Below are 14,092 nucleotides of genomic sequence, written 5' to 3' on the forward strand. Positions count from 1 at the left end.
CCAAAATCATACATTTATCCACCTTTTGTACATATGCAAATATTGGGCTTATATATATTAGGCTTTAAATTGAACATGTATGTAAAGGATTTTTCTGAAAGATGCTATACCACTGTTAATAAACAAGACTGAAATATTATAGCCTATATCTTATTAAAAGGTTTGAGAAAGAAGTAACGTGGAAATCAGTCAAACAAGAGAAACAAAAAGTCCTTTGGAGGCTTCAGAAAGAAAGTGCCAGACTTTTAGTGCCACTCTCCCACAAGAGAGTCGTTGTCCTACATTGCCACCCATTTTGAGACCAAGAAGACTGCCTTAAAAAGTGGTAAAAAAAGTAGGAGTGTGTGGAATCAGGTAGCCATTAAATTATTCCAGAAGAAAATCATATTGAGGTTTATAAGAAAATACGTTAATTAGATTTGGAAACAACATGGGAGTTAATACACTTGATACAAAATTAGTCTACAATAGGGTGTGCAACTTCTAATGGCTTAAGGGCTGTATCAGGTTTTGCCTGGCATGCCAGGAGTTGTCAGGGTGGATTTGGGGAAGCAGTGTCAGAATTTTTTAGGGATTATGTAAGTGCCTTGAGCAACTGAAAGGCTTAAAGTATCTACTTTGCCCTTTAAATTTTCCTAGTTTGGGCCTACTCACTATAAGAACTCTGGGAGTTACAAAAAAATGCTGCTAAATACAGGTAGCTCTCAAGTTATGACCATAATGGAGTCTTCCCATCAGGGTCATAACTTGTGACTATTGTACATCAACTCACAGGCAAGATTGACCTAATTTTATGCCTTTTTTGTGACAGTCATAATACAACCTCGGTGGTTGTTAAGTGAACACCATAGTTGTTAAGCAGACCCATGGTTTGTTAGGGGTGTGGTTTCCACAACTCTGGTATACATAGTCCACGCCCTTTTGTACCAGTATCGTAGTGACCAAATTTAAAATCAGTTCCTTTTCAGAGAAAGTGCAGCCCCATATCCAGCTCTTGAAATTGTTCTTATATTGCTATAATTATGGTTTGAACTGTGTGACTTTTTTCTAACTTTGGAAAAAGCAGATATAATGATTTACCTGCAATCCAAACATGCAAAGTCTCTTAGAATCTGGAAGACAAATTCCTGAAAGTGCTTCCTGTTAAAGATCCCATCATATTCTTGTCATATCCTTGCTGCAGAATGAGCCATGGAAGGAAGACAAAGAACAGATAATATCAAGAGAAGAAGACTTTTTCTTAAACATAACGAAAATAAGTTAACTACTTCGATGTATTTTTAGTGTGGTCCATTTAAAAGGGTTCTCTACAAACACTTTTTCAAGTCACTTGTTACATTCAAAGGAAACCTGAGGATGAACCAAAGACTTTACAGCCACTATATTACATAGATTATATAAATATTCAAGCAGTTTGTAAATTTCAAAATACATCAAAGAACTGTACTTCTGCAATTATTTTCTTTCATTTACTGCATTATACTTTTGTAACTATAGTTTTTAAAAATTTGCTTATTTAATCTTTTCCCATGGAAATAGACTACATGTGTTTCTGAAGCAGTCATTTATTTATGGATCTGTAAATGAAGCCTACAACTTACTTATCTTTCTCCTTCTGCTCCCTCCCATTAATCTCCAGAGAAAAGATCTAAACTCTTAGCTTTTTAGAAAATATGTTACACTTACTACCATCAGTGGTGGGATTCAAATTTTTTTACTACCGGTTCTGTGGGCATGGCTTGGTGGGTGTCGCAGGAGAAGGATACTATAAAAATCTCCACTCAGAGATGGTATTTGCCAGTTCTCTGAACTACTCAAAATTTCTACTACCAGTTCTCCAGAACTGGTCAGAACCTGCTGAATAACACCTCTGACTACCATACAACATATTGTACATATGAATGGTGAATTTTAAGGCTGCATTAAATCTTGACATCTTAAATGAAAAACCATGATTCTGAACTTTAAAAATCCCAGGTCCCCCTTTCAAAAACAGCCTTACAATTTATCTTTTACTATTTCTCACAGTGCACACCCACATAGTATCCTTACTTATTGAAGTGCATGGTATACTGGGTTGTTTTATAAGAAGTGGGAAAAGATGCCACCTTAATACTTTACCTGTTTTAGTACAGATTGGAGTTCCCTGTTTGACCAAATATCAGATAGCAGCATCCGAGCTGCTTCAGCTGCTTTGGGATAAGATCTGTAATAATAATAATAATAATTAAAAAAACAAAACATCAGAGCTATAATACACATCCATCTCTCTCTCTCTCTCTCTCATTCTCTCTCTCTCTCTCTCTCTCTCTCTCCTACTCCTATCTAAAAGATATGATGCATTTTCAGGATTTAATGTTTTCAAAATCATTGAGGTATGTGTAATTAGCTGACAGATATGAATGCCCCTACACAAAGACCCGAATGGAGTAGCTATGAGAAGGGCATATTTTTAAAATGTTGGTGGAATCATCTTCTGTCAATCAAGTCTGGATTATGGCAAGTGGGTTCTTTGTTTCATGCAATTTTTGAGAATATCAATTCTCTTAATCATACATATCAGTTCTGTTTATGACCAGAACTCAAACCTATGGCCATTGCATTGTCCTTGCAGTCATGTAATTGTGTTTCAGATGCTTGTCAACTCTCATACATTTACAACTGATTGCCATTTGCAAGCTTCCCATCTGGCTTTTGACAAGCAAAGTCAAGAGGAAGCTGGCAAGGAAGATCGTTAAATTGTGTTATTTCACTTAATAACTTTAACAATTTGCTGTGCCACTCATAGCAAAATAGGTCATGCTTCACTCATGTGATGCTTCACTTAACAAATGCACTACTGGTAAATTTTCAGGTCTTGTGGTTGTAAGCTGTGGATTAGCTATAGTCAACCACATTCTTCAATCTTAGAGAAGTATTGTGGGAAGATGGTACAGATAAGACTATTCAATCAGTCCTGTAGTATGTAGAATATATAGTATTTATTGATTTAAATGGTCTTAAAATGAATATGTTATATAGACCAAAATCATACAATATGTAAAATACTTCTAAGTCATACCACATGTCAACATTGCATAGTATCATTGTGATGTGCCCCCAGTTGCATATTATTACTCACCCATTTCGGCACAGGCCTACTACATTATTTATCAAACTGCCAGTCAAGTAGGGCTTGGCCATCTGTGGGTTGTACATGATTAAGTTCCTCAGGGCATAGCAAGCCGATGTCATAATATCTCCATAGTTGCTAGAACCTGGAGCCTGAAGTGCTAGAAGGCGAGTCACATCTGGAAGCACCTGGTGAGCTAAAGAGGTGGAAAAAGGCCATCTTTAAATAAAAAATGGAATAAAAGTTTCTCAAAAGAGCTCCTCAGGCTAAGATTAAGAGAAAAATTAACTGCTTTCAGATATTTAGGAAGAGAGTCTAAGTTTTTCTGAATGCAAAATTATAATGTAAAAAGGACTGCAGCATATCAGCATCAGGTGGTGATGAAATTTGTGTAGATTTCCTGATAACATATATTTGGCCCATAAAAATGAAGCAACATCACTTCATGTGAAAAATAGCACAGCCCAAAAATACCCAGTCAGTCTTCCCTCCTTTGTGTTTCCATTTCACAGCTCATTTAATCTTGAACCCCATAATACTGATGAATAAATAATACAGCAACTATTAATATGGACAACAAGGAAAGCTACTAGAGAAGTCTGTCCTTTCATGTTGCTCACCATATGTGTCAAATTTGCAACACCCAACATTCCCAGCCAGTGTGCTTGAAGAACTCTGGGAGTTGTAGCCCAATAACAGGATTACAGGTTGAGGAAAGTTAACAGATTGAGGGAAATTTCAACTATTAAAGCATTATTATAAAACAAGAAATGTGATACTTATTTAATTAGAGTTGATGTTTTTTTAAAATAAAAGGCTCCACAGAAAAGATATATTTATAAAATGTCAATGTCTTAGTTACCTGTAACAAAAGGTTTTTTTGCCTTTTACATTGTGGAAGAAATGGTGGGAATGATATATCAGAGAGGCCCATGGAATACAAAATAATGCCTACCCATGGTTTTGTGGAGAATAGAATGTCGAGACATGTTGCTCAGTAAAGATGTTCCAGATCGGACAACTTCAGAATTATTGGATTGCAGAAGCCGTGCTATGCGGGGCAGCCCTTTCTCCTTTAAGGCAATTAGTTGGCTCATTGCATTCGACATCTAGAAGACAAAGCAAACTTACATTTGAAACCAGGAGCATTCAGGATTCCTTACTGCTAGAAAATCATATTCAAAAAACAACTTATTAGCCATTTTATGTTTGCTGTTTCATCAGGCTAGCTTTCCAGGAAAAGCAAAGCTAGACCAGGTCTCTTTCTGCATATCACTCACAAATATCTAAGTTTGGGCTTTGCCATTTTGTTACCAAAGAACAAACAAAAGTGTTGATAACAAACTGTAAATGACAAAGCCCAAAAATTAGGGAACACTCCTTATGAAACAGTTAAAACATAAATCCTTAAAAATTTTGCTTTGCTCAGTCCTGGAGTCCCAAAGGTGAAAGCCTGAAACAAACACCTTGGGCAAGATCTCTTTTTTGTACTGTGAGGGCACTTTTGGTACAAACGCCCTCAAATAGTTCTTCACAGTTTCCTCTGCAAACAGATCTTACAAGGAGCAATTTTTCAGTAAACATATATGAGCCATGAATTCACACATGATAACACCGAACAGAGAGAATAGAAGAGGCTCACACAGAAGGCACATGACATCTTTGTCAGTTTCTTCCCTCAACCCACAGTTGGGTTTAAAGTGGGTAAGACTACAGGTATTGCACAGTTAATGATCACTCACTCAATGACTTGACTATGATATCACTTGTTTGTTTGGGTATATTTTATTACACTGAAAATTTTAAAGCAATTATCTTCCTAATTAATATCTGGCTAATAAAAAATGTTTTTTTCTAATGGAAGAAGTTTGATCTCTATTAGCAGTGTTAATTTTTATCAGCAGATAAACAGAAAAAATGGGTACATCCTTTAGATTTTGGTGGATTTTGATTATTCTCTAAAGAAATGTATTTTTCAATAAAAGAGAATATTCATAGTTCTGAGAGTCACAGATGCTCTCTTAGGTTGGATGTTTAATTGCAAGTATTTCATTATCTGACTTGGTAACATTATCAGTGCAGGAGCTAATGAATATTAATAAAGAGTAACCAAATGACTTCAAGCAAACACCCAAGCTCAGAGAGCACTAAGGGCTCACAATTTCATTTTTCTCAGAGTTTTATTTTCTTCACCAGAAGGAAATAGAGTGTTTTCCCTGAAACCCAACCAAGCATGTAGGGAAAAAGTGTAATAGTTACCATTCCTCTGCTTGCAGTCAGATTTTGCAGAGCTCCAGCGCATGCCTCAAGGGTGGCATCTTTTTTGCTCTTTTCCATTAAAGACAGGTAGGTGCGGATGGCATCAGAATGGTACAGCCAGCTGGAACCTTTAGGTTTATAGTCCTCTTCAGGAAGTGGTAGATTATACTCATCATACTAAAGATCAATCAAAAGGAAAATTTAAAACATTCAGATTGTGCAAAAGGCCCACATTTTATTACCCTAACTTATCATTTTACCCTGCTAATTAAATAGGGTGCAAAGTGTGTCTCAATATATTTGTGGCCTCATGGCACAAGCTTAGAAACTCTTAAACAATTGGCACACTTGGATAAAATACTGAAATATTGTCTGAGATATATCTGTTTTTCTAAGATGCCATTTTTATTTTTTACAATCATCAGAACTGAATTTGTTCAGTGGTTCAGGTTCAATTTTAAAAATAAAAATTCAGTAATTCTGATAATTGCCAAAATTCATGAATTTGACAACCTTGCTCCAGGAACTGATAGGATCTAGTTGAGACAATCAACCTTTCATCAGGTTTCAGTGACTTCTTTAAGGTTTTGACATTTTTATATGAATCCTCATGAAATTGAGGACAGCTGTGGTGACATTTCACAAAGGATTGCCAAAATTGCATGAAATTTGGGGGTCTAACTAAACTTCAACAATTCATTTTTTTTAAAAAAATATTTTACAGGGAAAATGCAGATTTGAGACTTGACCAATTCTCTGACACCTGCAACTGCTAGTGAAGGGTAGTTTTCCCATTCTAGAGAAGGGATGTAGGATCTATTTTTGTTTCAATGAAAAGTGTCTTCACTTGAATGGCACCTTCTGCAATCTGTAAATGAATACTTCACATCTTACCTCTAGCTTCCCTCTATTGTTGAAGCAGCCTGTCAAGCTTTTGTCCGTGTGAGTGTTTCTGGCCAAGTGGTTAAGATGGGTGTATTTATTTGGCACTTCAGCATCCAGGCGGTAGGACAAATTATGAAGGATACAGATACAGTTCTCCACAGACTATAAGAATCAAAATAATTAATTATTTATTATGCCAATACATTTGCCATCATTATTTTGGATATACACAGAGGTACATACTCATGTGTTATCTTGGTTTAGAGATTAAACTTATTCCTCAGTTTTAATTTCTAATATCCTTACAACAGGACTCCCAGTGTTTTGATTGCCATAAAGATTCCTCCAGAAAGATGAGAAAAATGTTATAGAAACCACGTGTTTCTTGAAATGCTTAACATAAAAGGAATTTGTAACAGTTGTCTGAATTTTTCACTTAAGGACAGAATTGGGAAGATAATGGAAGCAAAGTGATTCTAAGATTATGAAGAAATTAGGTTGGGGAAATAATATATCAACAAATACGTGAAAAAAAAAAATCAAGCTGAAAAATTGATGAGACTGTAATACTGAATGTGTTTTTAGGGCAGAACCTAATGGTGCAGGTAGTCCTTGACTTATGACTGCAATTGAGCCAGGCAATTATGGCGGTAAAATAGGTAATCTCATGACCAACCTGATTTTATGAACTTTTTTGCAGCCATGGTTAAGAGAACACCGTGGTCACAAAGCAAACACCACAATCATTAAGCAACACTGTGATAATTAAGCCAATTCATTGTTTGCTGGGGGCAGCTTTTGCCAGAAACTGAAGTAATCGCCAATTTCCAGCAAAAACATTGTAAATTGCTATCACATAACTGTAGAACTCTGCCAACGATTGCTGAGTGCTCAAAATGCAGTCATATGACCATGAGGACAGCCATTAGAACTATGGAATGTGTCATAAATACCATTTGGGGGATCCATCACAACTTTGAACGGTCAATAAATGATTAGTCATAGGTTGACAAATGCTTGTATTCCAAATGTACAATATATAGAATTTGGAATTTGGTAACAATGAATATTTCTTTCTTCCTATCTACGTTGCCATACAACAGGATTTTGTGTTTTCAAGGATGCAGCTACCATCTTATAATAAATTTGGAAATAAGAAAGACCTTTGAAATTGAACAAGGATCTTGCTAAAGTGCAACTCCAAAGCTAAAAGACATCTTGACTGGATCCAAAGTAATTGTCCCTTTGCATTGTGTTCATGAGCATTATAGCTCACAATATTTTATGTAGTTTTTACAGGAAGGCACAGAAGAGTTTAAACAAAGCTATTCCATATTTATATATTTACTGGGATTCAGTCCAAGGCTAATTTTTCATGGAACCAAGAGCTGTATTAATTTATAAAGTATACAAAAATATCTTATTGCCTTATCATCTGGCTGGTTAGCTGCCACACAATTCTGGGTATATGTCATCACAGAGTCAATCAATCCGGGATAGTTTCTCATGGTTTGACGTCCAGCATCTGCAGAACTCAAGTTCCTACAAGGTTGATTTTATAAAGGAAAAGAAAGAATACTTTGTTTAGTTAAGTTTACATATGGCATAGAGAAAACCATTAAACATTAAGAGGGAGAAGATTTAGATAGTGAATTTTAGAGGTGCTTTGAGAATGTAAACTGATTAATCCTCACTTGTATTCTAAGATTTGCAAAGAATAATCTCAAAACAATCCCATCTCATATCAGCTGGTCTCTGAGAACACAGGCCATTATCCTGCAAAGCAGTCCAGCATTGCCTGAAGATCTCTTCCATAGAAAAACCATAAAAATTGTGTCTTCTGTTTGTGTGGGTCTTTTTTTCATTCTACATGCACTTTGAATACATAAGCTTCCATTTGTTCTTGCAGTTTTGATGATTCCTGGCTTAGTATTTTATGGATAAGCAGTAAATATCATATCAAAAGGCTTCATCTGAGCTTGTGGTTATGAAGTTTATATTATAATCTGATTGATTTGCAGTTTGATCTGTAACGTTCATATTAATTTTCAAAGTCACTATAGTAAAGGAGAGGGGCCATAGAGCACTCACCTAGCACATGACTTTATGTGCAAAAAGGCTGTATCCCTTGTGAGTAGAGCTAGGAAAATCTCTATTAAAAAGTACCAGAGAGCTGTGTCTTTTCCATAAACAAACCTTTCTTGACCTGTAACTTTCCAGGTGTGTTGAACTACGGTCTCTATTATCCCTAGCCGGCATTGAAAGTTTGTATGTATCATGGAAATCATGGACATAGAAGTCCAACACATCTGAGAAGCATCACGGAGAAGAACAGTATAGATAACAAGTGAGAAGTTTATCAGGGCCAGGGAAGGAACAATTAAAATTCATGGAGGAATTTTGAAAAATGGGTTACAGTTCATCAGTCAGCAGGGGCAGTTTTGCTAAGATTTCCCTATCCTCTCCACACACCCCCACACACACCCCAGATTTCTGTAGTTACAGACTGAAGGTTTGCATTTTGTTTTAAATGGAGTTAAGCAAGTTTATATTTTCTGATTTCCAATTCTTGATAATTAGAAACCACACCTCCAATATTGGGCAATCGAGGGCACAGAACAAATATTCAAATTCTACGCAGCTACTTTACAGTTAAATCTATGTTTCATAACAGAATAAATAACCTCAATTAAAATCTCTGAGGGCAAATGGTAATAAATTATTTGATTAGGCATTTGGATAAAATAGTCAACTGTTTAAACAGGATTATAGTATATCTTAATAAGTCTGCCCATGGTTGAGTTTTAGAAAGCATTTTAAAAAGGAGTAGCAGCAACATGCAGGTATAGAAATCAGTTGCACATATGGTCCTACATATGTAACTATTGTTGAGAGAATTTTGCTCCAGGAAGGGGCAAAACAGAAGATACAATAAAGTAATTGAAGACAGATTATGTCATACCGTATCTTCACGTTGGGGTTCTTTATAATAAATTACTTAATATAAGCACGTTGTATGAATGTTACATTGAAACCAAACCACCATATATGGAAGAAGTTTCACTTTTGTTAAGATCCCTGGTTTTCCCCAAACACTGATTTCAGCATTTTAGTTTAAGGAAGAAATACATTCAATACTTGCTATTGTTGTTCAATTAAGAGTCAAACATTCTTCTTAATCTTCTGCAGATCACCCAAAATTGTACCAGTAGCTTCTGATCTATCTACTGCCTATCCCTGTCCTAAGGCAGTGCTTCAGTTGATTAAATTTTCTAATTGCAAATATGTTTCATCTGCCCATCCAATAGTTCCTAGTTGCTGGCAGCTAGGAGACTGGTAGTTGAAAGCTACAAGTCAGAACTAATATCTGCATGCCAAGGTCGGTTTAATTTTCGCAAGCACAAGCAAAACTTCTCTGCCCACAAATTGCCTTGTATAGTGTAAATTGGAGTGACTGACAAGAGTTCAAGGTATTTTAGATAGGAAAGTCAATACAATAGGACTTTTTCTAGAAAATCAATAGCCAGAGGCTATTGTTTAAATTCTCAGAAAAGTAAACAGGAAGGATTGCATTTTAACAATATAGTTGGACATTTGTCTGTGACATCACAGATCTTGCACCTGCTTGTTATTTAATTAAACAACAGCAACATCCAAATATATTTATTTACATGGATGATTGCATTATCTAATTCAGAAGCTTTGATTATGGCAATTGAAGAGTTTAGATGGACATTCTTTCCTTGACAAGTTTTTTTTAAAAGAAGCTTATTGACTACCTATTTCCTTGCCATTTCAAGGTACTGCTGCTTTTCTTCAAAGACCTAAATGGCTTGGAAACCAACACTGAAAGAAATGCCTCCTTCACACCAGTCTGCTAGCATGCGAGATCCACCTCTGTAAGGTCTCAGAAATCATTCTTCATATCACCAACTCCACTGAAGGCAGAGGTGGTATTCAGCAGGTTCCGTCCAGTTCTGGAGAACCGGTAGCGGAAATTTTGAATAGTCTGGAGAACCGGCAAATACCACCTCTGACTGGCTCTGCCCCCATCTATTCTCTGCCTCCCGAGTCCCAGCTGATCAGCTGGGTCTTCTTTTGTTGCTCTGCACAGGAGAACGGAGCTGGAAAGCAGGTTAGTGGGGTAGGGAGGGAATGGGATTTTGCAGTAACCTTCCCCCAGGATTGGGGTAGGGATGGAGATTTTGCAGTATCCTTCCCCTGCCACACCCACCAAGCCACGCTACGCCCACAGAACCAGTAGTAAAAAAATTTGAATCTCACCACTGCCTGAAGGTAAGACTTAAACTATTACCTTTTTTAAACAACAGAATCCCAGCTATATGCAAAAAGATGCAGAGTTCTTCCATCTTTTTAAAGTTTGATTGTTTATCTTTATATTACTGATATTGCTGTCTTTGTAAATATTTGAAAAACAAAACAAAACAACAGATAGCTTCTTTGGAGGATCGTTCCAGGATAACTTTAAACTCATTCTCAGTTATTTTTAATGACATGCTGAAAATATTAATATTATGTCCAAAGATGTACCTTAAACAGCCAGTGGCATTGAAGAAAACTTCTGGGTCAACCATTTCTCTTGATCTATTGCTAATACCATCACACCATCCAGAAAAAGGCACAATAACACGATCAGTCAGAACTGGAAGAGCATCGTGTATCAGATCTTCTTTCAGTTCATCAGTGGAGGACAGGTTCCAGAGCAATCCTGGAAATTAAGTTAAAGAGGTTTGTGGCTGGACTTTGCAGTGTGACTTTTTCCATATAAACAGGCAAGACAGAGTGATGTGAAAGTCTATCTCTAAATATTCACTGAAGTCAAGCAGGTCTTCCAAGTGAATTATCACTGAAGGATGATACTACAAGCCTATTTCCTGATAACATTTAGCCTTATCTTAATGCAGGAATGTTACTGAAATATGGAACAAGAAAAGAAAATATGAGATAATGCTTTTCCTGTTAAGTGATAAGATATATTTGCAAAATTATCCTATTCACAAAAAAAGAGAGATGCTATGTTAAATTTTTCTAATACAAATTAGTGGAAGCACAGTGAATCTCTTGAATTCAAGAATTTCTTGAATTCAAGAACTACATTCATCACTTAATCTGTCGGCCATCCAAATAACTAGGAAAAAAGGGAAATCCTAATTCCCTTTCTTGAAGAGATGTATCTTTTGGTGTCCAAAGTATCCGTTTAGTAACTCATTGCCACTGTTGCTTCACCTTGCTGTAAAACAAAAGAATACCTGTCAACTGCTTCTGTATTTCGGTGTTCCCAGTCCTCCTCAGGAGACCCACACACTCTCGAATTCCATTCTGCCTGCGGGTTTCTAATTTGTTAGTTGGATTTCTGAAGACTAAATTTCGAAGGGCCCCAGCTGAAGCCTGCTGCACATTCTCATCTGAACTGCGCAGAAGTTCAATCAGCTTGGCAATGCCTCCAAGTCGGTAAACCTAAAAAAGAAATAATTGAAATGTGCATGGAACAAAACTGCTCATAAAGCTCTGCTGTTCTTGTAGTCAATACCAAAACTTTTGTGTTAAAAGTTGATGGTAAAGTTGAAATATATGCCTTAAGAAGGTTCTATTGCAGAAAATATGCATATGTAACCCTCCTTGGCACATATACTAGGGAGGTGGAGGTAATGGTTACTATCTCCATTTCAAGTCTTCAGAACTATATGAAAGTTTCTTGAGACCCTAATGGTTTTCTTTGGATTGGAATGGAATGGAACAGAACAGAATAGAATAGAATATTTCTGATTGATAAACAACTATCTAATACCAGGGATTAAAAAGGATTTCAAAAAAATGAATCATGTCTTGGTCTTCCCATTATTGTTCTCAAACTGAAGATATATGTACCACTGAATATAAATTATTTCAGTAGTTTAATAAATACAGGATTTACACATTTTAAGCAATAGCTATAATATGACTCTATTTGTGTTATAAGAATGGTGTTATGAATTATATGAACCAGAACTATGATGCTGACTTGAGAAAAATTGGTCTTTAGTTCTGCTATTAATAAGGACTGATGCTGATGTATTATATTATATGAATAATAGCTACTACTTGCATTTAACTAAACTATTTTGAGTGTCTATGTTTTTACTGATCAATAAAATGGTATTGAGGTAGGGAAGGCATATATAAACTTTCTATCTCCTGGTCTAAATGTTGGCCTTCAAGCACCAAGCAGTCATCAGGGTGCTATTAATTACAATAAGTAATACATGGAGAGTATAGAAAATACATTTTACCTCTTTCTTTACTGGAATAGGGGAGACATTTGGGAAACAGGTACAACTCTATTGAACCCATCTCCAACATTAATTCATCCTCCCTCTGAGAATATTTTATTGCTAAGTGCTCTGATTACTTACAGTTGAGCTTTAATCTGTGTCTTTTCATGCTTCTTATCTTTTTAGCTCAAAGTGGACATGTCCCTTAAACTAAAGGATTCTGACCAGGAAAAAAAATTGAAGTGATGGTGTTGGGCTTGCATACCTAACTGTAATTTCCATCTCTTTTCTGCCAACTAAAGTTATCAAGAATTTAAACTACTATATTTACCTAAAAGGTAGTCTAGTTTAACATGCAAGACAAGACCTTTCTGGAGGTACAATGACAAAACAGTCAATGTAACTTTTTTCTGTCCAATTGTTGATCCCACAGTGACAACATTCCCTAATTCTCACTTCATGCAAAAGGGAAACTAAATAAATTATTTAATATTTATTAATAAACAATATCCATATAAGTCATGCAATATTCCAAACTCAAGATTGGATACTGTTTCTTGGATACAGTTCTTGAATTCATAATGAATATATTAAAAATAACTATATCTTTAGAATCGTTAATCAAATATAGTAAATCTTACACAAATCTTTTGTCTTCATTCAAATAAAAGCATTTAAGTCTATTTCAATCAGGGATACTTCTAACAACTGTAAGTTTAGGTTCTCAAATATAAATTATTTGTGAATAAATATAATGTTATGTATATTAAGTAAATATGGATGTAAAACGTAGTTTATTTATCCATGCAATCTGCTTTAATAACTTATTTGCTGTTGCATGGATATGTTGTTGGTTCCTAATCTGATCTTCCTGCTTTAGCTACAAAAAAAAAATGTTCTCACATAGTTCTGCATTTTTAATCTTCCACCATGAAGCTGAAATAATATATTTACCTCTTGCTTGGCAGATTCATCTTGAAAACAGGTGTGTTGGAGATAATAGGCACCCATGGCCTGGTTCTTCTCATCTGAGGAACACAGAAGTTGAATGGCTTTCTGGATAGTCATTGCTCCATAATCCACTTCATCATGACATATTCTGAATATAAAAATAAGAAACATTCAAAACTGCCCTGATCTTCATGCAGGGTAGCCTATTTTAAAAAGAAAAAGGAGTTGTGTGATTCTTTTGACTTCTCATCAGGCATGAGCTTAGTTTTCATGATCACAAATTGGTCAGGATTTAATTAAATAAATGAAAGAAACTTTTGGAGAGTCTTGTTGAGTTGGGGACACTGCTATTTTACAGTTTCACCCTTTAGTAGTGTTATATTAAGTATCCAAATTATCATTATGTTAAAAGTTATTCTTTTAACACAGAATTATTCTTAAATTAAAGCTTTATTTCCCAGATTTCTTGTTTGATATATCAGCCTTTTTATATGCTACTCTTTTGTTTTCTGCTCTTTATTGATATATGCTCTCACTTCTGTTCTGTTGTCTGTGACTCACAATTGTATCATGATTACATAAAATCATCCTAAGTATAAAATATATAACAGAA

At 35.5% G+C, this 14,092-nt stretch overlaps 1 protein-coding gene across 1 annotated transcript in view; it reads right to left on the bottom strand.

The window, feature by feature from the left end:
• The window catches only part of PKP1 (plakophilin 1), a 46,135-nt gene that overhangs the window by 4,427 nt on the left and 27,616 nt on the right, over positions 1-14,092 (bottom strand). The window contains exons 4-13 of the mRNA XM_026712955.2: positions 13,483-13,627; positions 11,527-11,734; positions 10,808-10,985; positions 7,684-7,798; positions 6,266-6,418; positions 5,372-5,548; positions 4,068-4,221; positions 3,122-3,308; positions 2,122-2,206; positions 1,081-1,177 (exon numbers count right to left, since the gene is read on the bottom strand). Of these exons, the coding sequence (XP_026568740.2) occupies positions 1,106-1,177; positions 2,122-2,206; positions 3,122-3,308; positions 4,068-4,221; positions 5,372-5,548; positions 6,266-6,418; positions 7,684-7,798; positions 10,808-10,985; positions 11,527-11,734; positions 13,483-13,627 (1,474 nt within the window). The 3' untranslated portion in view covers positions 1,081-1,105. The remainder of the gene's footprint in view (positions 1-1,080; positions 1,178-2,121; positions 2,207-3,121; positions 3,309-4,067; positions 4,222-5,371; positions 5,549-6,265; positions 6,419-7,683; positions 7,799-10,807; positions 10,986-11,526; positions 11,735-13,482; positions 13,628-14,092) is intronic.

Source organism: Pseudonaja textilis, chromosome 3, assembly GCF_049901715.1.
Source record: "Pseudonaja textilis isolate UNSWEBS1 chromosome 3, rPseTex1.2, whole genome shotgun sequence".
Lineage (NCBI taxonomy): Eukaryota > Metazoa > Chordata > Lepidosauria > Squamata > Elapidae > Pseudonaja > Pseudonaja textilis.